Here is a 27,974-nt window from a genome sequence, read left to right on the forward strand (position 1 = left end):
GCGTATATATATGAATATCTTACCGTATCATAGCTTTATAGGTATATATAAGTTTAGAGGCGATATTTTACCTTTGTAGACCTATTTGGACATTCGTTATTACCCCCCCCCCCCCCATCACCAGTACACGCCTGCGGAAATTGAGATGGTAAAGACTTTGATTCGCTTTTAAATATAAACTCTAATTTTTCAGATAATTTCAAAAGTGTGGTAATTTTGAATAATGTGTCAATTTCTGTACAATTTTTGCAGTATTTGATAAACCCGCGACCAAAATTTCCGCCGCACGAAGCAGTAAGTAAACTTATTCTGAGTAAGGTATCTATTAAAAATTCAATTGTCAACCAGTTTTAAACTATTACATGCCGATGAATTTAATCTATATTTTCTATCGATTGATAATATATAGTATGTACAATCCACGTTATCTTGTTGCCAAGACCAGTTCAAGAATATCTTTATTGTTTCGAATTTGGTAAGACTTCTTCCTATTAAAATTTATTTCATCGGCGTCGGTCGAAGTAAATCTTTTTTTTTTAATTAGATGAATGTAAAGTTTTAAGAATTATCATCTATTTAAGGATGATTTGTTTGAGGACATATACTCGATGAGGCGGAGGAGGAAATTGAAATAGAAGCCATTGTAATAAGATACATGTAAATATGTTTTAATCTGCTTTTGAATACATGTATATATGAGGCGTAGTAATGTTGATTTATGGCTGTACGTTTTCTTGTAAATTCTAAATTATTTCCTGATTTATATTGATAAACTAAAATCATATCATTATCAGAATAATTCAATACCATTTTTCTTAACTCTACGTGCGCGTCTATTTTCTTTAGTTAGATTGAATATTAGTCGAAGCTGTCCTATGTATTCTGGGACTTTAATTTCGTGCATGCCTATTCTTGAATTAAATTCAGAACTACATAGATCCTGTCCTTTTAAGGCTGATCCCATTCATTGCTCATCGAGACATTTTCGCTGCATTTTGTAATGCGTCAAATATTGAAAACCCACAAATGGAAAATGTTGGTCTTTTACAAGCAACAAAATTATATAAAAAAAATTATTTGTTACTAAGTTTTTAATACATAATTTATATTTACAACTGTAAGCCTATAGGCATACGTACAAAAGATATCGACGAACAAAAACTTTTGTTTGCTTAAAATACACGTTTAGTTTTCTCTATCTCTTCGCTCTTTAAAAAATACGATTCACCTTCCATTTATATTTTGCAGATGTCATTGTTGCAAAGAGGAATATTAATGATTAATCCGGAAAAGACTTTCGTGCTTACAGTATCAAGTTGTTGGATTCAGAACACCTTCTAAAACAAACGTTCCCTCTGAGTCATCGGAAAGCTTTACGTGATCAAAGTGCCCTGTTGCGCATCAACAATTTAATTACATCAAGCTATCAAAACCACAATGAGCGAAACATTGTTAAAAATCATTTACATGTAACTATGTTAGAATAAAAATAATACGAAAGATGGTAAAGCTGCAAAACTGAAGCAGATGAGACACGTGAACATCTCGATTTTGACAAGCGACAAAAATTGTTACACAATTTCTAGACATGAATTATGAAGGATTGTCCCCAAATTGCAAATATCAAGCCAAACCAAAACCTCTGTAGAGATAAAACTTCCTCCATCAAACTACTTTATTTTAGACATAGATATAAATATTGGCAATAATATCGAAATGAAAAATCTTCAGAATTTATTCTCTAGACTACCAAACTGAATTACATCTCACCATTGTCCACTTCTAAGAAGAGAAAACTCAATTTATTTATTCATTTTATTTCCATTTCACTGACTGACAATACAATGAATGTACAAGTAGGAAGTGTGCAGGAGAAGATGATCACCTTTTAATGTCTGGAGATTAATGCAATGTACACGTATAACGAACCAACAACCTCCATCAACATTTACAGTGACATAGCATAAATGCAACTTTACTTTCCAAAAAATGAATTATCGAATCACCAAATCATCTCTTGAAAAAAAGAACTGAAATCATGATTTCTCATAGCTGCAAAAAGTTCTTCTTCCTGAAGTTTCGAAATTCATTGATAAAATTTGAACACTGCGTGGAATCAAAATCCATTCAGTGTAGCAGTATAATTTAACATTTTCTATGATATCATTTCTATGATATATTGATATTGTTTTTTGTGAGTTGAAATGCTATCAGGATTTTGATTTTTTGGTGATATTTCCCACTGCTGGTATGACGGTAGACTTGGTGCCGGTGGCCGACACTGTAAGGGAGGCAACTGCAGTTGGATTGACCACCCCTGGTCTTGTGCCAGTTACTTGGGGGAGAGAGTCCCATTTACTTTTTCTCTTCTTTTCATCTGAAAAAAAAGAACATCAAACATAAGATCTCCAATGACTTTTGATGGTACAGTAAAACAGGCTTAAAACGAAGTGTGAGGGACAGACTATATTTGCCTCGTTATAAGCTATTTTAGTTGTATCTGTCAAGTTTACAACAACAAGGTAGATGGTTCCATACTGTATTTTTCTGCTGGGTGCCATTTTTTGCTTAATATTGTGTTAATATCTCAAGCGCAAGATTCAGTTTAAACAAATGACTTGCCTGGTCCAGAATCAGAACTATTTTTCTTTGTTCCAACCACAAACTCTATCTAAAAGAGATAACCAAATTTTAATGAGCAGAAAAGATACATTTATTTTGAAAACGACTCAAAAAGTTATTTGTTTTATGGAATGAAATATTGAAAACTACTGTCTTATTTAAAGGAGATAGGTATTTCTAAAATGTACTTATGCAACATACAAGCAAATGGCCTGATGAAGGATTAACCATTGAAAATTGATAATAAAAGAATTAAAGAAATGCTCACTTTCGTGCGATCTTTTCTCTCCTTTTCTCGTTTTTCCATTTCGGTCTTTTGTGCTTTGTCTATTATATAAAAGATAATGTACATACAATTATTTGATGATAATTTGATAACAAGATCTTTTTCACCGGAAATGAAAACTTTTCATACACTGAATAACTGCAAGTTAATGTTTTGATCCTCAATGTACATGTATTTGGACTTTATAAAATGCTTGATCAAACAACAACCCTTCCCCCTAAACAAATAGAATGAGATCTTACCTAAAGCATCATAAAATGATTCTTTTCCCCACTGATGAGGGTCAAACATCTCCTACAAAATGGTATAATATTTAGTTAAATCTGACAAAACACAAACTAATCAATTATCTCATTTCTGAATCATTTTTAAAGTGAATCATTTTACAAAGAAATACTTGGGATTTGTAGTATTAATAAGGAAAATTTCATTAAAAAAAAAAATGAGATAATAATACTACGTACTGGTGGATAATTGGTTCCTTTTTCATCTATTCCACAGAATTCTATTAACTTTTCATAAATACTGAAAGAAAATTAACTTTGATATTTGATAGAGCAAATACATGCTAATGTATAAAATGATGAAAATAAAGAAAAATTATTCTTCATTAATAGGATACATTTCATTTCAAAAAACACAATTATCAATCTTACAAAAATAAACACTCTGAATTCTATACCATTTCTTAAAAATCTACAAAAATCCAATATGGTGTCATGTCACCTTGACCTTTGAAAAGACACCTTAAAGCCCAAGGTGCATATTTAAAAATCAAGACAAGGTCTATTTAGTATATGCAATTCTCTCCTTTGCATTATACAAGAAAGAGCGGCAAATAGACAGATTTTACATTTTTATTACCAAATAAATCTATCAAGCAGATAAGTGAGACATGTACATGCTTCTGAATAAAACTGTTTTTGGAAAAGTATATAATAAACTGCTGAAATTTTTATCATTCAAAATATACATGATCACATCTAATATGTTTAAGATTTCAGATTAAGAGCAACTTCTCTTAATCAGACTGCATTTTGTACAAATTTACATGATAAAGACATTGTATAAAATAATGTGTAACTTCACACAGACTGCAGAAGTTGGGTGTATATCTGTTTTTTCGTACAAGATATGGTAAAATTCCACTCACCTCGGATTGCGGAAATTTTTTCTTTGCTTTATGTTGTTATTCATGTAATTCAAATTCAATCCTCCATTCAACATTTTGTCATACAATCTAGTAATTTTCTCCTAAAAAATGACGAAAAATAATATATTTTAAAATATAAATTTCCAGCATCAATCATGGTTTTCAATCTTCCTAATAATATGCATCTAAAAAACTGTAAACTTTGTTTTTAAAATGCATACACTATCTACCCTAAATCATTCAATATAGGGATATACAGTATCCCTTTTTTTTTGCATGTCACACAATTTGCACAAATGGGGAAAATCTGTAACATTTTTAATTTTGCATCACTCATTTTTTGCAATTTCAAAAGTTTCTTATAGAAAATAATACATGACATAATTTATTCATAGACCATTATTTGTGATTTAAAAGAGATCGCAAAAAAATTAGATCATAGCGAAAATTACTGGATATACGGTAATTAACCTAGTCATTCCCCACAATAACATGCATAATTGTTCTATTATTACAATTAAAATGATACAAATATACCTAAATTTGATTAGTATATTTCAAAGAATAAGGCTTAATACAGTCACATAAATTTTTGGTGAGATTGTTTTTACCTGAAGAGCTTTAGAGCACTTCCCTTGCGGCTCCGGAGGTAGTTCTATTTCATCAGCTGTTTTGTTTTGTACACTACGTGAAAGGGATGCTATATCAAAGAATGGAAGAAAAAAAATGAAATAATTTTTTTTGTGAAATTTGCATCAATGACTTTGGATTTTGATCTGATGAGGAAAATCTATTGACTTTCAGTGTGTGTCAAATTTTGTTTACATTTTACATTCATACAGATAAAATCAAATGTGTATAATTTTACTTACATGCTTGATCTGAGTCCAATGGCTCATCTGCTTTGACATCGTTCTGTAATATATAGATCAAAGTATTCAGTTAAGCAAGGATCAGGCTAATGTTAACAGGGTTTTTTTTTCATTAAACCTATTAAAATTCTTATAGCCCAATTTTTTCCCTATAAACATGTAGATAATACCATGTATAAGTAATCTTTAATGAAGTAATTTCAGTTCAATCACATCAAATACAAGAAATTTTAAAACATATATATATATTAAATGCTGAACAGAATATATCAACTACAGCATGTTATATGACTAAGGTGCATGTACATAAAAAAAACTATCAAAACCAACATCAGACATCTTATAAAGGCACCTACTTTGGCCAGGAGTGAAGCAATTTACATGTCTCTCCTGTTATTAGCAATGCTTACATTGACAATAATTGCTTCTGATCCCAACTCTTCTTCGACTTCCTCCTCCTCCTCAGAACTAGAATCGTTTTCACTTTCATCTTCCTCTTCCTCTTCATCTGGTCCATATGAAACTAGACGTGTGGCTGTTAACAGAAGAATAGATTATTCATATGCTTTGCCAATCTTAACTTTTTGAATAACAAAATGCATGGACTACTGTGGAGTCAGAGATTTTTTGACAGTTTAAATACTAAGGAAATTTTTTAGAACCATTTTAACAAGACCTTGGACTTTCAATAGGGCGTAGCTACCTAATCCTTGCATCAAAACAAATTAAAAATGATGCTGTTTCAAGCCAAATTTGCATCAATTGTGTAGCCTTAGCTCAAAAGCCAGGCAAATCTTGTTGATTTCAAAGATCCATGGCTGAGTGGCTAGCGATGAAATAGACATGCCTATGTCACATTGCTGTTTGACACAAATATACTTAAAGTCGAAGCTCTTGTTAAAATGGTTCTAAGGAGGTTGGGTCACAGATGATCAACAAATTATCCATCAAATCCACCTTAAAGTTTTATATATGACTTGCTATAAACTATCTTAAGTAAATTTTGGGTATTTTCCTTTTTTGTTGTACAGAGCTTTTCTTCTAATGGAGATTAATACACTCTAAAAATAGCAATGAACACCCAGCCCTCTTAATGATGTCCATATTGAATTGATAGACATTTTTACATGCAACAAGTAGGTTAGGCACCAACCCCTGTTTGGTGGTTTGACTCCCATTTGGTGGTATAATGCCTGAAAGGTATACATATTTTACCTACCAATGGGACTTATTTTTTGTAAATTTCGGATTCATTTTTCTGAAGAAGAAGCACATCATGTTTACAACCGGGGAAAGTACTCACTACTCAGACATGTTTGGTTCAAAATAAAACATTTGTTTTACTTTAAAATATTTTATGTTTTAATTCTTCTCCATTGGGGTTTTAAAAAAGGTCAAAATGAAATGCGACCAGGAAGTTGGATACAAGCAAAGTGATTTGTCGTTTAAAAAATTGATTTTATTCAAAGTACGACAAAGTATGAATGAGGATTCCTTGAACTTTTTACTTTCGATTCTTATCATCCAAGCAAGTGAAAAACCACCATACTGGAGTTGAACCACCCAATGGAGTTGGAGCCCAACCTGACAAGTATTTGACTATAGATTTAGCTGTATCCACAATACACAACCGCGCAGGAGAGAGAGAGAGAGAGAGAGAGAGAGAGAGAGAGAGAGAGAGAGAGAGAGAGAGAGAGAGAGAGAGAGCATGAGCATACGTTTTCGTTTTAAATGAGGCTTTGCAAAAATGGCATTCGGCGATGGAGAATTGAAATCTTCAAATGTTGGTCTTGATGGTGGTCTTGAACTATGAGCTGACGATTCTCTGTCGTGTTCATCCTCATCCGATATATTGTCTACAGCTGAAGGAGCACTTGGGCTTTTTTCTTCATCTGAGTGTTCTTCATACATCTCGATCAGAGATGCCATACCTGTACTGGCACTATCTACTCGATCCATGTCCGACAAATGGTTATGTTAAAAGTCAATTACTCATATCAGTTTAGGAAAATCTTCCAAATGACGATCTTATATAGTATAAATCCGGTTTTACGTTTTAAATGACCACAAAAATTGAAAAAAATTTTGTTGCTTCTCTCACGTCTATCAATGTAAATAAGATGCTTGAGTTTTCGGTGCGGTAGCCTAATGTTCCGAATCTACATAATTTCGGCCCCGGATGTTTACGATCCACAGAAAATATCGCCAAGTTTTGAGTCTGTCACAATAAAACCGTGTAAAAGGGATAATTCTACATGGCTCATAAATTTGTATATATGGCACAAAGATAATGAAAGTAACAATATTAATGATCTTCAACAGAGACATAAATAACATTATTAACGTTATTTATGTCTCTGATCTTCAATGATATTTATATGTCTCTGCTGCAAACTAAAATTGCTCTTAACGATACACGTATTATTGTAAAATGTGTCTTGCAGTTGGAATATCATAAAACAAATAACTGATGACAATGTTATAAAGATCAATCTATATATGTATTTTTGTCTATACATTTGTATATCTACATCAGAGACATAAATGTATGTATGTCTCTGTCTACATGTAGCTCTTTCTTTTTCTTTCTGTTTCTCAATTTTTTGTTCCTTGTTGAACGTTTGTAAGCAACTTGGATCGCAAACTTCATACATGTACAATATCAGTTACTTAGTTACGTTAATTACGTTCATGCTCACAGTTAAGGTACATATCACTACTACCTATTTTTAATTGCACAACTAAAAATAATATTCCTTTAAATTGTAGAATAAAAAATATAAAAAAAAAAGACCAGGCCAAACTTTTTAAACAATTATTAAAACAACATTAATATTTAAAAAAGTTTCCCTTTTTATGGAGAAGGGAAGGGACGAAATACTCAGATGACGAAATCTCTTGGGATATGAACATTTATAAAACGCACAGATGACGTTCGGGTGTCATATAGTAGTAGTTTCGAATCAATTTTCAGACTACAGTACATACGGTTGATTATATGCAAAACGTTGTATTGGTTTTTTTTCAAAACAGAACAGTGATTTGTTTAAATTAATTTTGTTAATTTTTACTGTCGTTTTATGGTTTTTTGATAGTTTCGTACCGGATGTTATTAGTAGTCATGCGCAATAAATTCTTTCATACTTTCTGTTGTTTACATCGAAACCTGAAGAAGTATGAATAAAATGGATTTTCTAACGTTCATCTTTTGGAATTAAGGTTTGTTAAACACGTATGAAAATTCTGTTTTGTATTTCTATTTGTTTTAAAATGCTTTTGTGTATTCCAATTTATGATTTTAAATGAACCGACATGAACATTGACAAGCCTGGGCATCTAAGGAAAAAATAAAATTTTAAAATCATTTGTAACAATAATGTCATTGTAGGATGTCTTGAGAACTGTTGAAATTAAATGTGCAATATGTGTTTTACCAAAGCTGAAAAATCACAGAGTCAATGGCCAGTAAATGATGTGGCTTTAAATTCTTAATATCAGCCATTCCTGCGGAAGGCCTTTTCTTACTGTTATAAGAATCCAAACTAGGCTTAAACCCAAGACCCTTTAGTTTGAAAACCAACGCTCTACTGACTGAGCTTAAGTTTTAACCCACTAGCCATTGCTAGAAATAGCGTGGCAGTACTGAGCCTATACATTACATTGGTAGCAGAACGTAAATCTTTTGTGGTCTGATATAATATGTATGTACATGTTCAATTATTGACAGCAGTTATGACTAATTGCAGCATTTCTTTTGAATTTACAGGTATTTCTGTGAAGATGAATGCATTGATGTAGTTTGAAAGATACTTTGTTTCTAAAAGATGGAAACTAAAATGGCAACACAACAGGAAATGAATGTCAGAGTGGCAGTTAGGGTAAGTTGTGTGTAAAGTCATGTTCTACAGAAGCCACTTTTATGTTTAAGTTAAATGGATTTGGAATACAAAAGCCACTTATCAGGGCTAAAGATAATGATTAAATTTCAATGATAACTTAGGATTTCAAGTTAGACTTTAAGTTGTCTTTAACAATTAATATAATAATTAAAAATAGAATTTTCAACTAGACTTGACCAATAGAGAAGAAAAAGACTTTAGAATAACTGACTCTATATGTGACCGTCAAGTCCTCTTCACAAAGCACTTAACCAAATTCAAAATAAACTGATTGGCAATCAATTATTTAAAGCCCAAATTTGAAGATCTTATCATCTTATCCTTTATTTTGTACAATTTTTAATTTCTGATTTTAAAGTACAATATCAGAAATCTTGTAGTTTGAATGATACTGCTGAATGCTGATGTGTTTATATATTTAGGTTTATAAAATAGAGGCCTGAGAAGTTTTGTATAGTTTTTATGCTATATTTTGAACTGTTTTGCACACAGGTTCGGCCACTTCTGCCAAAGGAGAGAGTGTCTGGAGAAGAAATGTGTGTAAGAACCATGCCATCTAGTAATCAACTCGTGCTAGGGAAGGACAGAGGATTTACATTTGATTATGTTCTCTCATCCAAAACAACACAGGTATAGCTTTGACATATAGAAGAATTTTTAAAGTGTAGCTCTTAATTAATTCGTTATTCACATGTACAGGTTACATACATGTACCAGTATGTGAAATTCAGAAGTAACTGTCAAGTGTGCATACCTATTTGTATATGTTACAGATTGGTTTTATTACAACAAAGTTTTAACGTTTACTTGAGCATGATGTACTCTAGAAATAATAAATGTGTATATTTGCATTATTTACTCTTTAAATGACCAATCAACACATGTGCATTTCCCATTCTTAGGAAGAGGTATACAAGTCTTGTGTGGAATCTCTGGTCAGAAGTATATTTGAGGGATACAATGCAACAGTTTTTGCTTACGGACAAACAGTAAGTCCTACTGACTCCAGTATAATTGTACAGAAATCTTTGGTGTACATTTAAAACAATTTAAATAGTATCATTTCTGTAACAACTTGTACACGTTTGCTCAACAAGAGTCTGAACTGCAATTTTCATTTACAGGGCTCTGGTAAGACATACACTGTGGGAGGGGGAAACATGAATTCCATCACTGAGGAGGAGTATGGCATCATCCCCAGGGCTCTCAAAGACATGTTTGATTACATGCAGGTTAGAGCATATTGACTTAGTTGAAGTAATTGATTGTGTCATCTGTACTTTAACTAGTTGTAATTTCCAATTGTCAAGGGTGCTTTGTATTGTATGTTATGTTCTTGATCACTTAAATCTGTCCAGCAGAGACTGTGATTGGGGATCACTCTGTTATGGACTATATGGTCTATTCCAGGGGGGCCCTCTGAGTCTATTTTACTTATATTTTGACTAAAAGAACTTAGAAAGGGCTCTCTTAGCATGAGTCATATTTGGATAGATTAAGAAATCTGTTCTTTATCTGACTTAAACTAGACCTCCATGGAATAGTTTTACTTTTCTGTTTGAAGGCCAACAAAGAGATGGAATACTCGGTCAAGGTCTCCTACATAGAGATATACAAAGAGGAGCTACAAGATCTGCTGGACATTGAGACCCCTGCCAACAATCTCCATGTCAGGGAGGATGATAAAGGCAACACTGGTGAGTGACCAGGGGTTGGATGAATCTGTTGATAGTGTGAACAAAGAGGGCAAAACATTAGCAATTGTTTAATATATTGAAATTTATGAAGACAGTTTTATAGTTGATGCAAGTCTTGCAAATAAACATTTAATGTTTAGATTCAAAAGACATTACATATATGTATATGCCAGTAAATGTGCTTCATTTGTTAAGCTTTGTAATGATTTGTTTATTTCTCACATACAGTGATTATTGGGGCGAGGGAGGTGGAGTGTGAGACTCTCGATGATGTAATGAGTTTGCTCGAGTCAGGCTCATCTGTTCGACACACAGGGTCAACTCAGATGAATGAGCAGTCCAGTCGATCTCACTCTGTTTTCACTGTTAACATTGGTAAGTGTTCTAACAATGAATCATCCATACTCATTGTTATCACCAAATTCTAAATTCTAAGCCTCAGATCCGAGGTTTTGCCTCAAGTACATGAATATGCACTTGAATTTTAATGATTTGAGTTGAGAACTGTGTTGATTAGTTTAAAAATTTTATTGACAGCAGAGCCTGAATCTTAAATCAACTACAAATTAACTACAGAGAATCATTCTTGTTAAAGTCATGCTAATATTTTATTATCTATTTTTAAAAAAATTTTATTATCTATTCTAAAAAAATTTGTTTTGCTTATATTAGGTCAAAAATGGTCTGAAAATGATGTCATGGCAGAGAAAAGAAAGCAAAGTGAAAGTACAGAATCTTTGGATGAAGGTGCGTTTCATTTGAATTTTATTTTTTGAATGTGTGTTAGGGATTTTAGAGCTTGCATGTGAATGTTTTGGTTTTTTTTGCAAGCAGTGTCACGTCATGCATTTTCACAAAATACTTGTAAAATCAGACTTCAGTGGGCAGCAGTACTTTTTTGTCTTTTTGTGTTTCTTTGCAATGTAGTATTTGTATTTCTTGTGATCATTTCGTTGCTTGAAGTTATGCAAATTCTTACATCAAACTCAAGGTATTTACTGAACTCACAAACACTTAGTACATGTTTAAAAGTATTACTGAGTCTTAAAAAGCACATGTATATAAATGTATATAAATATACCAGAATTTTAACTATATGAAACATTGACATTGGTATTGACATTATTCGTAGCAAGTGAGAAAGTTCTGAAAATGAAAGCTCTTTGTTTTCAGGAGAGTTGCCGTCTAAAGGTTTGTTTTTGGGACCGTACTTAACTATGCGATGTCTGTAAGCTTTTAACTTCACAGATAACCAGCCATTACTTGGTGGACTAAAGGCTCTGCGTGCTTGTATCTGTCTGTCAATTAAAGCATTCCTAGCATTCCTGTGTGCCCTGCCTTATCATTCTCTTGTCAATCACATCAGCAAATTATGTAGAAAGTAGATATTTCTAGATGTGTGGATTAAAACTTTCAAAATTTACAAATACAAATTCTTTTACTGTAATTTTTTTCTGTAAAATTGACGAGCCTTCTATATTTTTTATGAACTATAAGTGAAAGTTCAAAAGATACAGAGTAATTATGTATTTTCACAATTTAGTATATGTGAGCTGTTTGTATTACTTTCATAATAGAACTTAAGAAGAAGCTACAAAATGCTTTACATGATATAAAAGTAATAATTTTATTGTAATGTTAAAATGAATAAATTGATGTAATGAAAGTTTGATGATTTTGGTTGGGAGTGGGGTTGAGATTCTATGATGTGAAATTAATGAAATGAGGTTTTTAAAAACTAAATACACTTGACAATGTTAAAGTAGCTTTCCTCCATTACAACCTTGTTATATTTAAGTATTTATTTGGAACAATTTCTCTTCATGTAACTGTATTCTTGACATGGCTTTTTTTTTCAAATTGTAGATATTACACACACCATGTTTGGAAAGTTTCACTTTGTTGACCTAGCAGGATCAGAGAGAGCTCACAGGACAGGAAATGTGGGGGACAGATTCAAAGGTCAGAGACCACATTATTTTGAAAAATATATTGGAAAACAATTACCGGTATCTATTATTTCTCTGAAGAAAAAAAAAGAGTTTTTGTCTAATATTGATATTTTAAATACAGAATCTGTACATATAAACTCGGGTTTGCTGGCCTTGGGTAATGTGATCAGTGCTCTAGGGGACCCCAAGAAGAAGGCCACACACATCCCGTACAGAGAGTCCAAGATTACCCGTCTTCTTAAGGTCTGTATGTTTGTCAGGGTGATAACTTGACAAAAAATATAAAAGATTATTCGAAAGTGTTAGACTTTTAAATCTACTCCACATTAACTGTTTTTGTTTCAATTATTCACAGGATTCTCTCGGAGGGAATGCCAAGACCTTGATGATTTGCTGTATAAGTCCATCCTCGGCTAATTTGGATGAATCCCACAATGCACTGAAATATGCTAACAGGGTAGGTAATTGTGGTCAAAAGTTGAGAAAGAAAGTTTTCAATGCTTTAGTTCCAGATTTGTGTATTTTGTTGATTTTTTTAGGCAAGAAATATAAAGAATACACCTGTAGTAAACAGAGATGTGCAGTCAATTCGCTTTGAAGAAATGCAAACTGAGATTAAGGTATAGTATATAGCCTATTTCAGTATGTCAGATAACTTATCTTACTTGCAGAGGAAAAATTTGAATGGTAAGAAAAGCACTGTGCCGAAGTAAAATATATTGCATTTTATCTCTTAAATTATACCTAATGTCATATTGATGTTTTGTTGTAGACTTTTAGAGTTTTTAATAAAACTTCTACCGTAGAAACGGTTAGGACTCAAATTAAATAAAATAAAGAAGTTGCCTGATTTGTCCAAGGAAAATTAACTAGCAATTCAAATTTTTAAATTATGTGTATTACAACTTGTGTATTTGGGTCGGAAGGTTTTGATAGGCATACTGCATGCTAAGGGATCCATAAATTAAAGTGCATCGATATTGACAGTAACAGTGTATGATTGATATCAGGTGGAGCTCATTAACAATTATAAAGAACATTTTTTTCCTGGTAGGCCCTGCGTGAGGAGTTGGTGAGACAAAGGACATCCATGTTGAGTAATGGCTGCGGAGACTCGGTCTACAACCCAGAAAAAGCCATGCAGGATGCACTACAGATGAAGAAGCTCGAGGACCATGTCATCAGGTGTGTACATTTATCATGTTAAAATCATGTTTTCTGATATGTGTAATAATAATTTTAAAATCATGTTTGGTGTATGTGTGTGTGTAATCATATTAAAACCATGTTATCTGGTGTATGTGTGTGTGTAATCATGTTAAAACCATGTTATCTGGTGTGTGTATGTGTGTAATCATGTCAAAACCATGTTATCTGGTGTAGATTGTTCCTGTAAGAACTGTGTTTGTACATGTAATAATGTGTGTAATAATCAAAAATGTTTTATGATATGTGTAATCATAATGTCATGTTATCTGGTGTACATGTAATCACGTTAGAACCATGATTTCCGTTGTTTGTCTTAAATCATTGTGTTAGAAACATGTAATCAGGTGCAAACTTAGAATGTATTTTTTTTTTCTAATGAATAGTACAGATATAATCAAACCAAAATTTGTTGGTTACTAGTAAACAGTTCACATATTTAAAGCTTTTAGTATACTTGATTAAAATTAAATAGGAATTGATATATGACTAGAGCTTTCTCTGTATCCCTCTTGATAAAGTGTGTTTGTTGACAGGCTACAGACAGAGTGCTCCCACTACAAGATGATAGCAGAGGAGGCGTATAGACAGCTGATAGAAATCCAACAAAAAGACATCCTGTCTAAGAGTCAGGACGTCCGGCTCAAGGACTGGCTGGACTTAATGGAGGAGGTCAGCAATGTCTAAAGTGCAGTTTGACTCAAATTTATACTTACATATATTATAACCCAAACAATTAGACTCAAATTGATGCCTACATATATTATACCCCACACAATTAGACTCAAATTGATACCTACATATATTATACCCCAAACAATTAGACTCAAATTGATACCTACATATATTATACCCCACACAATTAGACTCAAATTGATACCTACATATATTATACCCCACACAATTAGACTCAAATTTATACCTACATATATTATACCCCAATCAATAAGACTCAAATTGATATATACCTACATAATTATAACCCACACAATTAGACTCAAATTGATACCTACATATATTATACCCCACACAATTAGACTCAAATTTATACCTACATATATTATACCCCAATCAATAAGACTCAAATTGATATATACCTACATAATTATAACCCACACAATTAGACTCAAATTGATACCTTCATATATTATACCCCACACAATTAGACTCAAATTTATACCTACATATATTATACCCCAATCAATAAGACTCAAATTGATATATACCTACATAATTATAACCCACACAATTAGACTCAAATTGATACCTTCATTTATTATACCCCACACAATTAGACTCAAATTTATACCTACATATATTATACCCCAATCAATAAGACTCAAATTGATATATACCTACATAATTATAACCCACACAATTAGACTCAAATTGATACCTTCATATATTATACCCCACACAATTAGACTCAAATTTATACCTACATATATTATACCCCAATCAATAAGACTCAAATTGATATATACCTACATAATTATAACCCACACAATTAGACTCAAATTGATACCTTCATTTATTATACCCCACACAATTAGACTCAAATTTATACCTACATATATTATACCCCAATCAATAAGACTCAAATTGATATATACCTACATAATTATAACCCACACAATTAGACTCAAATTGATACCTTCATTTATTATACCCCACGCACTGATTGATGAGGAATGTTATGTTATTTACCAGTCATTCAGTCATCCCATCAGCCTTGTTTACTTTTGTGAGCGCAGCTCCTGATCAGTCTTGTTTATTTTCGTGAGCGCAACTCTTGCTTAAATAACTGAACATAATTTCATGAACTTGTAGTTAATAAGGATATGATGTGTAGGTAAATTAACAGGAAATACCAATTGCTTTGTTGCACATGAAATTATTAAAATCTAAATTCTTTTGCAAGGATTAGACGCAAATTAACTTATGAAGGAAAGTTTATTATATAGAGCATCAATTTAGAAAAGAAGTTGAAAATAACAAAAGACAAACATGTATATGTACTCATCATTGTAGATTAAGAACAAGGTGCCAGCCACCCTAACAAAGGAGGAGTTGGAGAATCAGACAATTCGAGATCTACAGTCCCAGCTGAATAAGGTAAGGTCAACCTGGATGTTGAAAATGAAATATTCACATTGTGTGAATTAACAAAGAAACTAATGCGAGTGAACTTTGTGAAAATGTATCTTGTAAATCTGCAGTGAATGCTACTAAGAAAGCAGCAAAAGTCTTCACCATTGAGAAAGTATTCGTAGTTTTTGGTACTTGATATTAAATGTTTGGCAAAATTCTTAAATTTTAAACTTCTGAAGAAAAACTTTTCTCTTTGGTGATATTAAATATACAGCACCTGATTTTTATCTAACTCGCAGAACAATGGCTGTTTTAATCCTCTACTAATTCTTGCATAACTGCTACAGGGACTTTTTTGTTGCATGATGCTACATGTGAACAACAAATAAAAACTCTTACTTTTCTTGGAATTCCTGAAACCATTAAACAGCCATTGTAAAAGACTGTAGTGTAGGTTTTGTTAACTCTTTGTTGTAGTGCAGAGAAGATCTCAAAAGTGATGAGGAAATCTTTGCAGAGAAAAACAAGGAATTTAATGGACTTAGTGAGAGAAACGAAGATCTGGTGAGTTGATTTGATTGGCTTAACACATTTTTATTGCTTCTACTTGTTATCTGCTGTGCTTTACATTGTTATGTGCATAATTTACAATTATATGTATATTTACATATGGAGATATTTCATACAAAACTAATAACTAAAAATACATATTACCCTTTACATGAAAGACATTCATGTATATAGATGAAATACATGCAGTTGTTAAGTACATGTAGTACACATTCTCATACATGCACATCAAACTTCAAATTACAATATGAATAGTTGTATTATTTGAGTCTATTTCAAAATTTCTTCTTTAAGATGGATGTAAACTGCAGTCAGTCTGCACGGTATGATAGTTTTATCACTGTTTCAGGGTAACTTGTTAGAGGAAAGCAACAAGAGGCTATCAGAGGCTGAGAACCAGATTAAAAAACAGGAGCACCAGTTGATAGAGCAGCAGATTAAGATTGAGGAACTGAACAGAGCTCTCAAGGTAGACAACTCTGTCTTCATATCAGACCTTACATTTGTGGTAGTTTGAGTTTGCCCCATAACCTTGCTTTTATAAATGGAAAATCCTCATCATTTAGAACTTGATTGCAAAAAACTAAAGAATTTTTCAGTACCAGTAGTTTTCCCATTCTTCCTACCGTAGGAGGAGTGCGCATTTCTTCATTATTTTGTCAACAGCAACATATTTTCGCCCATGTATACATTACTTAATCCAGTTTTTAGAATGTTCTTTGGGGTGACATGATTCTTTAATATTAGTTTATATACTGAGAGCAGTTTGATTTCCTCCTATTATCAAAATATAAAAAGTTTGCAATATATTAGGACATAAATTTATGACACCTTATAAATCTACTGTGTGCATTATGTATTCAGCTCTTCACCAATTGTAGTTCATCATGCACCATCTTATGGGTTGTCGTATCTCTTCTTATAAAATGTATATGTTACTTTGATCAAATTTCTGCACAGAGAGAGAGAGAGAGAGAGAGAGAGAGAGAGAGAGAGAGAGAGAGAGAGAGAGAGAGAGAGAGAGAGAGGAGAGAGAGAGAATATAAATAATTGAGAGAGAGAATGAATGAGAAATGGTGAGGGAGAGATGCAGAGAGAGAGAGAGAGAGAGAGAGAGAGAGAGAGAGAGAAAGAGACTGCTTGACATTAACATGCTGACTCCCTGTTTTCTAGGAGGATATCCGTGACAGTGTCATTATGACAAACCAGGTACAGGTTCAGGGCACCTTTCAGTTCTATGATATTTTGTTGTCAATGTTGGAAACCAGTTTTTATCTTTAAAAAAAAAAAATCTCTGTAGAATTTCTGTTAAACAACATGAATGGGTAATAACAATTGCTTTCCAACAGTGCAGCATATCTTTTTTACTTATCATTGCTAGAAACTCAGATTTCTTTTTTTAATATGTGTATGATATCTATAATTCATATGATTATCCGCTGCTTTTTAGATCAGAATAGATGCGATAATTTAGATTTCTGCTTCGATCTTAAATTATCTAGAATTAAGGTACTTCACTACACCTTGAAATGGTTTCTCAAATCAGCAGAACATTACTTGATTATGATAGAACGCATAATGGATAAGAAGTATATATGTCAAATAGGCGAAAAAATGTGCAATTTTAGATAAAAAGTGATATTTTCAAAAATTTCATTCAGTAAACATAAACAAAAGCCCCAGGTGGATTCGAACTCATGACCTGCGGGTCACAAGCCTGATACTATAACCACTGAGCTATGACGATATACATCGGGATCGATTGATACTAACAGTTTAACAAAACATTAAAATCGCCATCTTGTGACGTAGTGTCTTAAAAAGTATAAGTCTCGGTGTAGTGAAGTACCTTAAGATCTCTACTTGTATTACCATGTATACCATACAATCACAGAAATTAATGATTAAGTAAGTTTCCACTTTCCTCTTGTCTCTTATGTACAATAATTAATGGATGAACATGTGTACGATAAATCATATAAGAAAATTTGTTGTTAGGGTAATTAGCCAGGTCTAGGTCTGGGCTTTGTTTTTGCAGGATTTTGGAATGGAGTTGGCTGTTATAAAATGGCACTGGTTGTTTGATTTGAATGTTTACAACAATTCACAATTTTTGGTTATTGATTTTCTAACATTTTGTGACCAGTTCACTTACAACCAGCACAGGTTTGAATATCCATGTATCTAAAGCTGTTTTATTTTTGATTAATACATGTATATGATGCATCACAGAAAGCACAAAAGGAATGAGTAAAATTGATGGCACTCAGAAAGGAGAACCAAAAGAGTGCAATATAGATTACAAACATGTGCATATACATGCTGATATGAATTTCATATTAAGTTTGAAAGATCTTTTCTCTGGGATTTATAGTTTATCAGTATGAGAGTAGACACTGAGAATGAACTTCAGTATTTTCTTTAGATGCCAGTGTGTATTAGGGATGACTCCCCGTGTCTGTCAGTTACTGTAAACCAACTCTTATTTGGGAAACTTTATTTCATGATTTATCGCAGATTACGGTAACTGTTTTGCTGTGACTAATATTCGTGACCAAGATATTAAAAAATAACCAGAGACTAGTTTGCGGCAAAAAATATTTGTGATGACAAGACTTTCGCGAACCATGCAGAAATTTCTCTCATGGGAATAAATGTTGGTTTACAGTTGTCAATCATTTTCTGTCTGAGTGTACTGTTGTTATATTGTACAGCTACTAGCATTGTCTGTCTGTCTGCTCTGTATTATAACAGTGCACTGTTTACAGGATGAGCTGTTCAGTGAGAGCAGTATCATTGAGGAAGAGGCGGTGACCTCCAGTGCCCCCGCTGGAATGACCGGGGGTCAGAGACCCAAGTCCGTGCCCGTCCAACTGTCCAGGAGACCGGATGTAAGTTTACCTGTCAATCATCACAATCAACTCTACTGCATTAATTGGGCAGAACAGAAATAGGTTGAATGTCAAATTAAAGGGTTTTTCTATTTAATAAAAAAAAATTATTTTAGCGATAATTTCTATTTTGAATTTTTAAAACTTTAACATATTACTTATTAGAGTTTTGAGAGTTTGTGGGGTGATTTTATTAACTTTTAAGTTTTATCTGTAAAATTTGGACTTTTGTTCTGATAAATGCCTCAGGGGGAGCTTATGGGTGCAGGGGCCCTTGATAGAGACAATACCATGCAAGTATTGGCCATCAAATTCTCTCAGGAATTTGATAATAGATAGGTATACTGTACCCAGATGAACCGGTGTCCCTAAATTTTAAGTTAAACTTTCCAGGCCTACCCAGGGCTGAGACCTCCCTCCAGAAATATCAAGACCAGCCCGGCCCTGTTCACACTGGAGCGGGTGATGAAGAGCTTCAGGGCGCGCAGTCAGCTACTGGTCAGTCGGCTGGAGGACAGCGATGAAGTCATGCATCAGACATTTGAGGAAGAGGAGGACGTGAAGGCAGCCATAGGTAGCAGTCTGTAAGTACACAAGTACAGAGTTAAAGAGAAGTACACATTGGCCGACTTACCTCAATAATTTTAGTGTTAGAGGATGTTTAGAAATTATTTATCCTAGAAGTTGTGAATGTAAAAATTAACAGTTAAGCAACAAGTGAACTCCCACTGTTGTCTACAAGATTTGAGTTACCTCTCAAATTACATGTGTTTGAATGTTTTTTGTTGCAGTGGAGATGGCAGTAAGTTTACGAGAAAAGGAACTTATAAAGTTAAGAGAGGCAAGACAGAAGACAATAAAGAAAACAATGGAGACCAGATGAATGTCCCCTCTATCAGGATCAGTAAACCATGTGAGTACTAACAGTAAACCATGGGAGTACTAACAGTAAACCATGTGGGTACTAACAGTAAACCATGTGAGTATTAACAGTAAACCATGTGGGTACTAACAGTAAACCATGTGAGTATTAACAGTTAACCATGTGAGTACTAACAGTAAACCATGTGAGTACTAACAGTAAACCATGTGAGTACTAACACCAAACACTGGACTTTTTCTGGTGCAGTAACGTTCACACTTGTGTGATAAGGAGGCATGGACCACCTCCATTTCTGTACTGTACCCTTAGGCTAGCTCTTTTGGATTAAAAAAAATAAAAATAAAATTATACTTTAGATACATGTATTTTTTCTTCAACACATCTGTTATAAAACAGCATAGTTATAATGATTGAAACATCATCTTGTGATCTGTAAGTCTGTGTTGAGTCTACTGGGGGCTCTTTACAATTTTTACATCTTTAGGATTTTTACGGACAAATATTATAGGTTTCTAAATTTTTATACAATGATTATGATCTAATTTTGATTTAAGTTAATTGATGTAAATATCTAAAAGTGTCTCTTGCATCTTAAAGAGTGATAAGACTGATAGTGGTACCTCTCTGTTGACAGTGTTTAGGGGAAGCCTGTCCTCGTCAGCTGGTGACACGGTGTACGATACAGTAGAAGATCGCCTCAGAAAGAGCATCAACACCCAGCGTAAAATCAAGGAAACCCAGATCAAGATGTCGGAGGACCACCAGAAAATGAGGGACCTCTCCATCAACATCAGGTATGTCAAACGCAGAGGAGACCAAGTTCTCCACTTGTTTATTATCAGGATTTGATTATGATAAGAGTTGATTTACAGATAAATTTGATATCTGCTTTAATATATGGAATAGTTTTCTAGTATTTGATAAATCACATGCATGTTCTTTTTGTAGAATGAAGGAACAGCTTATTAAAGAACTAGTGAAGACAGGAAAGGATGCAGAAACCCTCAATAAACAGTATGCTGATAAAATCAAGCATTTAGAGAGGGTAAGCTCGCATTAAACTTAACACAAATTAATTTACTGTTGACCAGATTTAGAATTAACCAGCTTGGAAATGTTCGTAAGAATTTTTATGACAAGATGAGAACAGCTTACATGTAAAGTTAAAAGTTTACATAGCATAATTTAGATGGATATACCAGTGTTCATTTACTGTCCCTTTTATATACTAGTATACATATGTACATGTAGTACCAGTATTCATATTGTCTGTTGAATTTGTGTTTTTCTTTGACAAAACATCAACCATTTGTTGAACCAGTTTTATGATGCTATAGGAGAAGGAGAAGACTCGCTCAGAGCTGGAGGAGACCCAAAAAGTGTTGACCGATCTAGAGTCCAACAAACACCAGGAGAAGATTGAAAAGCAGCGACTTCAGCAGTAAGTCTGCTTTACCTGTACATGTATAAACATGTACACCTGTGTACTGTGATGAAGGAAGCACCAAAATTTCCTATTAAATAGCTCTCATCCCAACATTTCATTTATGCTGATTAGCCTGGTATGGTAACACAAAGTGTTCATGTTATTTAGTGTGGATATGTTTTTTTAAACCTGATTCAGAGAATACAAGAAGAAAATAGAACTGGCAAAAGCCAAAATGTCGGCCATTCAGAGAAAACAGAAGGAAACAGAGAAAATTGCCAACTTCTCGGCACAGAACAGCAAAAAGTAAGCTAATCCAATGCTGTGTGCTTTTAAACACAAATCTTTACTCATCTGAAAGAACTTTGATATAATTTACATCAGTAAATATAAATTTTGAGACTGTATATTTCCCTGCAGACAGAGGTTAGGGTACACAGTAGGTATTGAATACGCTGTTGTGTTTCAGGATTTCTGATTTGGAAATGCAGGTGGATAGGATGAGACAACAGCAGGATCAGCTCCAGAAACGCCTCAAGGACGAATCAGACAAGAAAGGCAGACTAGAGGTAAGATGGCCATTGTGTACTTCTCTTTTACTCTGTAGCTTATTGTAAGAGTAACAACCTGTATGTGTTGGTCAGTAATGATGTTGTAATGATTCTCAATTGTAGAAAGAAATGCAGAAGGAAGCACAGAAAGTCAAGGACTTACAGAAAAAGAACGAGCAGCAACAGAAACTGCTGAAGAAGAAAAATGAGGAGATAGCTGCTGCCCAGAGGAAACTGAGGACAGGTTCCCTGCCTCCCATCCAAATGTAAGTCCAAGCAAACCACATAACTAACACTAAATCATTAATTTGTCACTGTTACTGGATTTATGAAGTAAATGTACATAAGAAATAAACAAGTTGGTTTGATTTAAATCAAAATACTTTAATAGCAATACCTATTTTTGTTTTAAAAAAGGGACCACTGTGCTGATTAACATGTACCATACAATATTAACATGTATTGTTTTACCAAAGATTGATAGCTATTTCAATAGAGATACATGTACTTGTTTATGGTATACTCGGGTACAAGCACCTCAGTTAAAGGAAATAAATTTCTTAATGAAGCAACCTGTGTTATTTTGAAGTGATGATATAGAAAAGATGGAGGAGCAAAGGCGTTGGCTTGACAACGAGGTGGAAAAAGTGGTGGAACAACGACGACAGGTGGAAGAGCTAGAGGAGGTCAGTCAGGGTCAAAGTTCAGAGAGGTCATAGATCAGAGGTCAGAATAAAAAACAATCACTAAAGTATAAAATCACATGTAAGCTAAAACATACTTTCCTGATTTCAGATGGTTAAAAAGAGAGAAGAAATTGTTAGTAAAAAGGAGGCCATATTGAATGAGAAGAGTGAATTAGAAATGAAGAAGTTGCGATCAAGTCAAGTTATAAACAAGGTATACAATCAGCTAAAAGTCTTTAAATGTTTGAATTTAGCAAGCTTTCTTGTTAAAAATGAAGAACATGTATGTTGCCTTGTTACTGTACAATATTTGATGGGAAATAATTTTCAACAGGTTTAATATGGTGGATTTGATTTAGCACATTTCTGAATGTATCTATTTATCTACATAAATGTTTGATTTTTGTTGATGTACATGTACTTGATTTAGCAGAGGCCATGCTCTGCAAAAAACCCATTTACAGTCAATACATGTACTACATGTATGTTCAACATTTTTATTCTGCTTAGAACATCTTGACTGTGTCCACTAAGTTGGATACAGTGGACAGGATGATTGATGAGAAGAACAGGGAACTAGCCCACACACCACAAGGGGACCAGCAAAGAGTGCGTGAGGAGCTGGGACTGTTACAGAGCAACAGAGACACACTGCAGAAGAAGAGGGCAGTTCTCGAGGAGAAGCTTCAGGAGGGCAAACTATTATCTGGTCAGGAGGAGCGAAGGTAAGCCAGACTGATTAAAGACAGAGCGATTATCAACTAATTAATGTCTGGTCAGGAGAAGGTTTGGAGTGGAGAATGGTGTAGAGATAATTTAACTTCATGAAGTGTTCACTTTGTAATCAGTCCTTTTGCCATAAATTTGTTTTTGTTTAAACTTACAGTATCAATCTAAAACTTGTATTTTTGTTTGGTATTTAATTCACTTAATATATGCATTGTAATCAGTCCTTTTGCCATAAATTTGTTTTTGTTTAAACTTACAATATCAATCTAAAACTTGTATTTTTGTTTAGTATTTAATTCACTTAATTTATGCATAGATCTAGAGGGGGTTGGGTTATCACCCCCACCCCACCACCCTTTTAGAAGTTTTTAACTTATAAGATTCACAGAGTTACATACTAAAAATTGTCTCAGACCCCCTCTGCAAACAAAATTACATGTACCTCTAAACCCACACTGGGAAAAATTTTCGGATCTGTTCATGCATGCTTTATTACCTTATTAGTTCTTCTGCATAATTATATGATCTGCAAAGTTTGTACATGTACAATGAATATGGCTGATAAATAACATAAAGAAATGGTAGAAGCAAGATCTGATGATAGTATATATAATGCCAGGAGTCCCCTGAAGGGTTGAAATTGTGTACATTGTTTTTGTGTTCTATGTTTATGTGCAGAAACAGTTATATGACTGTATATGAAATGGTGTTATAAACCGTCATGTACTTTTATCTGCAGAATGATAGAGTTAGATGAGGCCATTGAAGCATTGGATGCTGCCATTGAATACAAGAACGACAACATCAGTAGCAAGAAACTGGAATTTAGACACTCCCAAATTCTTTCTCAGGTTAGAAAATTCCTAAGATTGAATGGGGATTAAAATATAAATGAACATATACAATGTCCATTGGGTTGCACATGTAACATGAATATGAACACAAGAAACTAAGATTTAATTTTGTACTTCAGAGTGAGGATTCAATCACAAACAGGCTGAATGCTTTGTCAGCTGTAGAAACCAAAACACTGTTGTCCAAATACTTTGAAAAAGTCATCAATTTACGAGAACAAGAGAGAAAAACTGAGCTCCAATGCAGTGAAATGGAGGTTAGTGAAATTTTGTTTTATCCTTTAACATTAACATTAACATTCAACAAGCAATTGCCTTATTTGTTATTTGAGTTGTAAACTATTGTAGGCAGAAATTTACTTTAATTCATGTATGTTAAAGTTGAATTAACAATCCAATAACATCAATTAAGCACTTGCTTCTGTAAATATTATGATGAGTAATAGAGTTAAAGTGTTGTTAGTTAATTTTTTTTATGTATCAACTGCAGTGTATTGTTTTTACTCTAGGTTAAGCTGGATGAGCAAGAGCGCTTGATTCGAGAACTAGAGGGGGCGCTACAGAGGGCGGCAGTGGAGGTGGATCGCCGGCTGACCAAACAGCAGAGGGAGTATGAACAGAAGATGCAACTGCTGATGCACCAGATCACCACCAGTAGCACCGCAGTGGAGGATCAGCCAGTGACGGAAACCACAGAGTCAAAGTAAGCCTTGTCTTATCCTTGTATATTTATTTGTTTACGAATTATCAGAGATAATATTTTACTATTTTATGGTAGCATAGATTCATTAAATACTTGATTTAGCATCGAACTTTGGTTTTATTATAGAATATGTATATTAATTCCAGAATTCACAGGCTTGAAAAAGACCTTTATTTCTACAAAAAGACAAGTAGAGACCTAAAGAGAAAGCTGAAAGACCTGATAGCATCAGGAACCATTCGATCTCAAGGTATGTACTACATGTCCAAAAAGAGTCTCCAAGTTCCTTTTCTGATTTGAGAAGGGAACTAAATCAGTTAAAATTCTTTCTCTAATATTGTAAATTGATCTATAAACAGCTCTTACAACTTATTTTAACCATGATATGTTTAACATTCTATATAAATATGCATTTTGAATATTTCTAAAGTTTATTTTTCCTTATAAAATGAAGATATGGGATTGAATTCATTACAAAGCTCCGTTGATGAACAAGAGTTCCCTCCCATGTCAAACAACCACTCGCACATTCCAGGCTCTCTCAAGTAAGCGGTGTTTGATAAAATTGTTAACAGATGTTAAATAATATTTCTGCAATGCAAGTTTCCAATGCCGAGATTTTTAAAATAATATTCTTACATCTCCAGTATAAGTGTTATGAAGTATACAGCACATACAGTGTAGCATTTAGTCACTGAGTTGCTCATTTTTCAGCCGTGAAAGAGAGAGCCGCCCACTGAGTGGAAGAAGTGACAGTTCTCGACCAAACTCCGCACGGAATGCCGTGGTGACACACACTAGTATAACTCCAGTCAAAATATCTAGAAATAATCTCCGCCTGATGTCAGAGAAGGAGGTGTCAGTCCGGCGGTCAAATCTCAGCACCAGTCAACAGAGTGTGGGATCTCCACCCCCTCCACACGGTATGTCACCAAGGTTATTTGATGAAGGTCAAGGTCATACAATGGATATCAGTGTTTAATGCTATAACTTTTGAACGATTTTTCTTATAATTTCATCATTATGAACTATTCTGGAAATTCAGTTTGACACATTACATGTGTACATGGTATTTAGATGAATTGTTTTATGTTTCAGATTCTCTAGACCCTGGTGGAGGAAACAACCCATGGGGCTGAAGCTTTTAATCAAATAGATCTGTATTATTTTATGTGTTCATTATAACATGATGGTTGGTGCTGTCTGTATTATGCCATGAATTATTTCCCCCTGTCCACCAGAGCCGAGGCAAAAGCTGTACAGAACAGTTGATTGATCTCTCTGTCCTGGGAAAAAGGGATACAAGGATAACCACGGGATACAGGAACATCCTGGGATACAGGAACATCCCGGGATACAAGCTCATGTTCCAGGAAGTAGCCGCAAAGAGACCTCACCAAAGCGGGCAATCTGTTCCTGTACAGTACGAGTCAATTTCCCTTGTGACAATTCTAGTTTATCAAGTCATTTGCAATGATATTTAGTGAACTGCTGTAAAGGTTTCTTTTTTTTAAAACCAGTTTGAAATGAAAATTTTGTGAACATATAGAAATACACGTGTATTTTGTTTAATTATTACAAGGATTTTTGAGGGGCACTTTATGCTTACCTATTTTGTTTATTGTGAATTTACCATAATATAATTTATTATTACAGTGTAGGTATGGAAACCTATATTCATGTACATGTATTATGAAATGGCAAACTTATCTGTACAGATGGTGTAAATGTAGTGTGAAATCCACATTAAACATATGTATCAACAAAATCCATACACAGTAGTATGGGTGTCATGTTTGATATAGTATCAGTGCTTGCTCCGTCCCTCATTCTGATTCTTCCTCTTTGTGTGTGTGTATTTATTGATTGTCCATGATAACCTACGATACATATATACATTACGTGTACGTTGTATTGGCAGCATGTTTTGTGTGGTGGGCAGAGCCCCAGGATCTTATTCTGTCTCAGACTAGACCATAGATTTTAACGATCTCTCTCTTCTGATGCTAAACTGCCATTAAGTATTGGATCTTTTAATTAATTAACATGATAACTTGATTATCTGTGAGTCCTGAGACTTCTGGTAACAATTTTCTGATTAGTGCTGTGTTCATAACTAGATAACCACTTGTCATGTTTTACAGGTAGTGCTACTTGATACCCTGATCTGGTTTTATTTCTATTTTTTTATACTTGCTGTAGTTATCAAACAGTTAATGATGTATTATAACTAACTGATGCAGTTAGGCGCATGGAGTGTAGTCAGACACCAGTTCACTGTTATGTGTTGTTATAAGCTAGTTTTACAATTTTGTTCCATTTTCTTGAAATAATTCACTGTCACAAAGAACATAAGATGCTATATTTATTGAAATGAATAATAAAAGGTTGAATCTCTCTATATAAATGTGTTGTGGTTTACTTATTAATAATATATCAGCAAACCGCCTGACATTTCTGGAAGTCAAAGTGTTCTAAGCAATAGATTCAGGTCAATTCTGTAGTTTTAAGAATCAGAATATAAAAGATTCATTCTTTTTTCTCACTGCTGACCTAACATTCTTAATGACACCTGCTGATGAATATGTACATCGGGATTTCAAGTTTGGATCATTGTTTATGTAAAATTCCTGAAGAAATTTGCAAATTATATTTGAAATGCAAATATTTTTGTTGCTTGACAAAATTTGACATAACTCAGCCTTTTACACAGGTTTATTGGTGATTAATAGTAATTTTATCCTCCCATGCAGTGAGAGTTATCTCCCTTATTCCGATTGATATTGTACCAATGGAGGCTCTATATATATAAACATTGGCAAAATAGACTTGTGTCAAAGTTCCTGCACTTCAACACCAGTGTAAACAAATTTGACTTTTCATTTTTAAAAGTTTATAATTAA

General features: G+C 33.6%; 2 protein-coding genes across 6 annotated transcripts; one reads left to right on the forward strand and one right to left on the reverse strand.

Moving 5' to 3' along the window:
• Positions 1-1,801: 1,801 nt before the first annotated feature.
• LOC128166605 (SAP30-binding protein-like) lies at positions 1,802-7,062 on the reverse strand. Its single transcript, XM_052831883.1, has 10 exons — positions 6,652-7,062; positions 5,344-5,468; positions 4,934-4,976; positions 4,673-4,761; positions 4,062-4,162; positions 3,373-3,433; positions 3,151-3,202; positions 2,891-2,949; positions 2,623-2,671; positions 1,802-2,377 (listed from the first exon to the last, which is right to left on the reverse strand). Exons 1-10 carry the CDS (start codon positions 6,890-6,892, stop codon positions 2,211-2,213), a joined length of 987 nt encoding a protein of 328 aa, XP_052687843.1. The 5' UTR covers positions 6,893-7,062; the 3' UTR covers positions 1,802-2,210.
• Positions 7,063-8,056: 994 nt separating this feature from the next.
• LOC128172291 (kinesin-like protein KIF27) lies at positions 8,057-27,478 on the forward strand. Of its 5 annotated transcripts, XM_052838086.1 has the most exons (38): positions 8,057-8,152; positions 8,700-8,811; positions 9,325-9,462; positions 9,735-9,821; positions 9,957-10,064; positions 10,397-10,529; positions 10,758-10,904; positions 11,202-11,276; positions 11,703-11,720; positions 12,396-12,491; positions 12,603-12,724; positions 12,837-12,938; positions 13,021-13,101; positions 13,536-13,666; positions 14,224-14,359; positions 15,719-15,802; positions 16,256-16,342; positions 16,698-16,817; positions 17,522-17,557; positions 19,117-19,239; positions 19,633-19,823; positions 20,031-20,152; positions 20,757-20,916; positions 21,071-21,167; positions 21,460-21,563; positions 21,747-21,854; positions 22,018-22,117; positions 22,223-22,365; positions 22,689-22,785; positions 22,895-22,999; positions 23,296-23,510; positions 24,254-24,365; positions 24,488-24,625; positions 24,878-25,071; positions 25,218-25,321; positions 25,526-25,616; positions 25,786-25,994; positions 26,170-27,478. In XM_052838086.1, exons 2-38 carry the CDS (start codon positions 8,758-8,760, stop codon positions 26,208-26,210), a joined length of 4,209 nt encoding a protein of 1,402 aa, XP_052694046.1. In that variant the 5' UTR covers positions 8,057-8,152; positions 8,700-8,757; the 3' UTR covers positions 26,211-27,478. The 5 variants fall into 5 exon arrangements, with proteins under 5 accessions (XP_052694046.1, XP_052694058.1, XP_052694064.1 ...); XM_052838098.1 differs by lacking the exon at positions 17,522-17,557; XM_052838104.1 differs by lacking the exon at positions 16,256-16,342.
• Positions 27,479-27,974: the final 496 nt, after the last annotated feature.

The sequence above is a fragment of the Crassostrea angulata genome, chromosome 1, assembly GCF_025612915.1.
Source record: "Crassostrea angulata isolate pt1a10 chromosome 1, ASM2561291v2, whole genome shotgun sequence".
In the NCBI taxonomy this organism is placed as follows: Eukaryota; Metazoa; Mollusca; class Bivalvia; order Ostreida; family Ostreidae; genus Magallana; species Magallana angulata.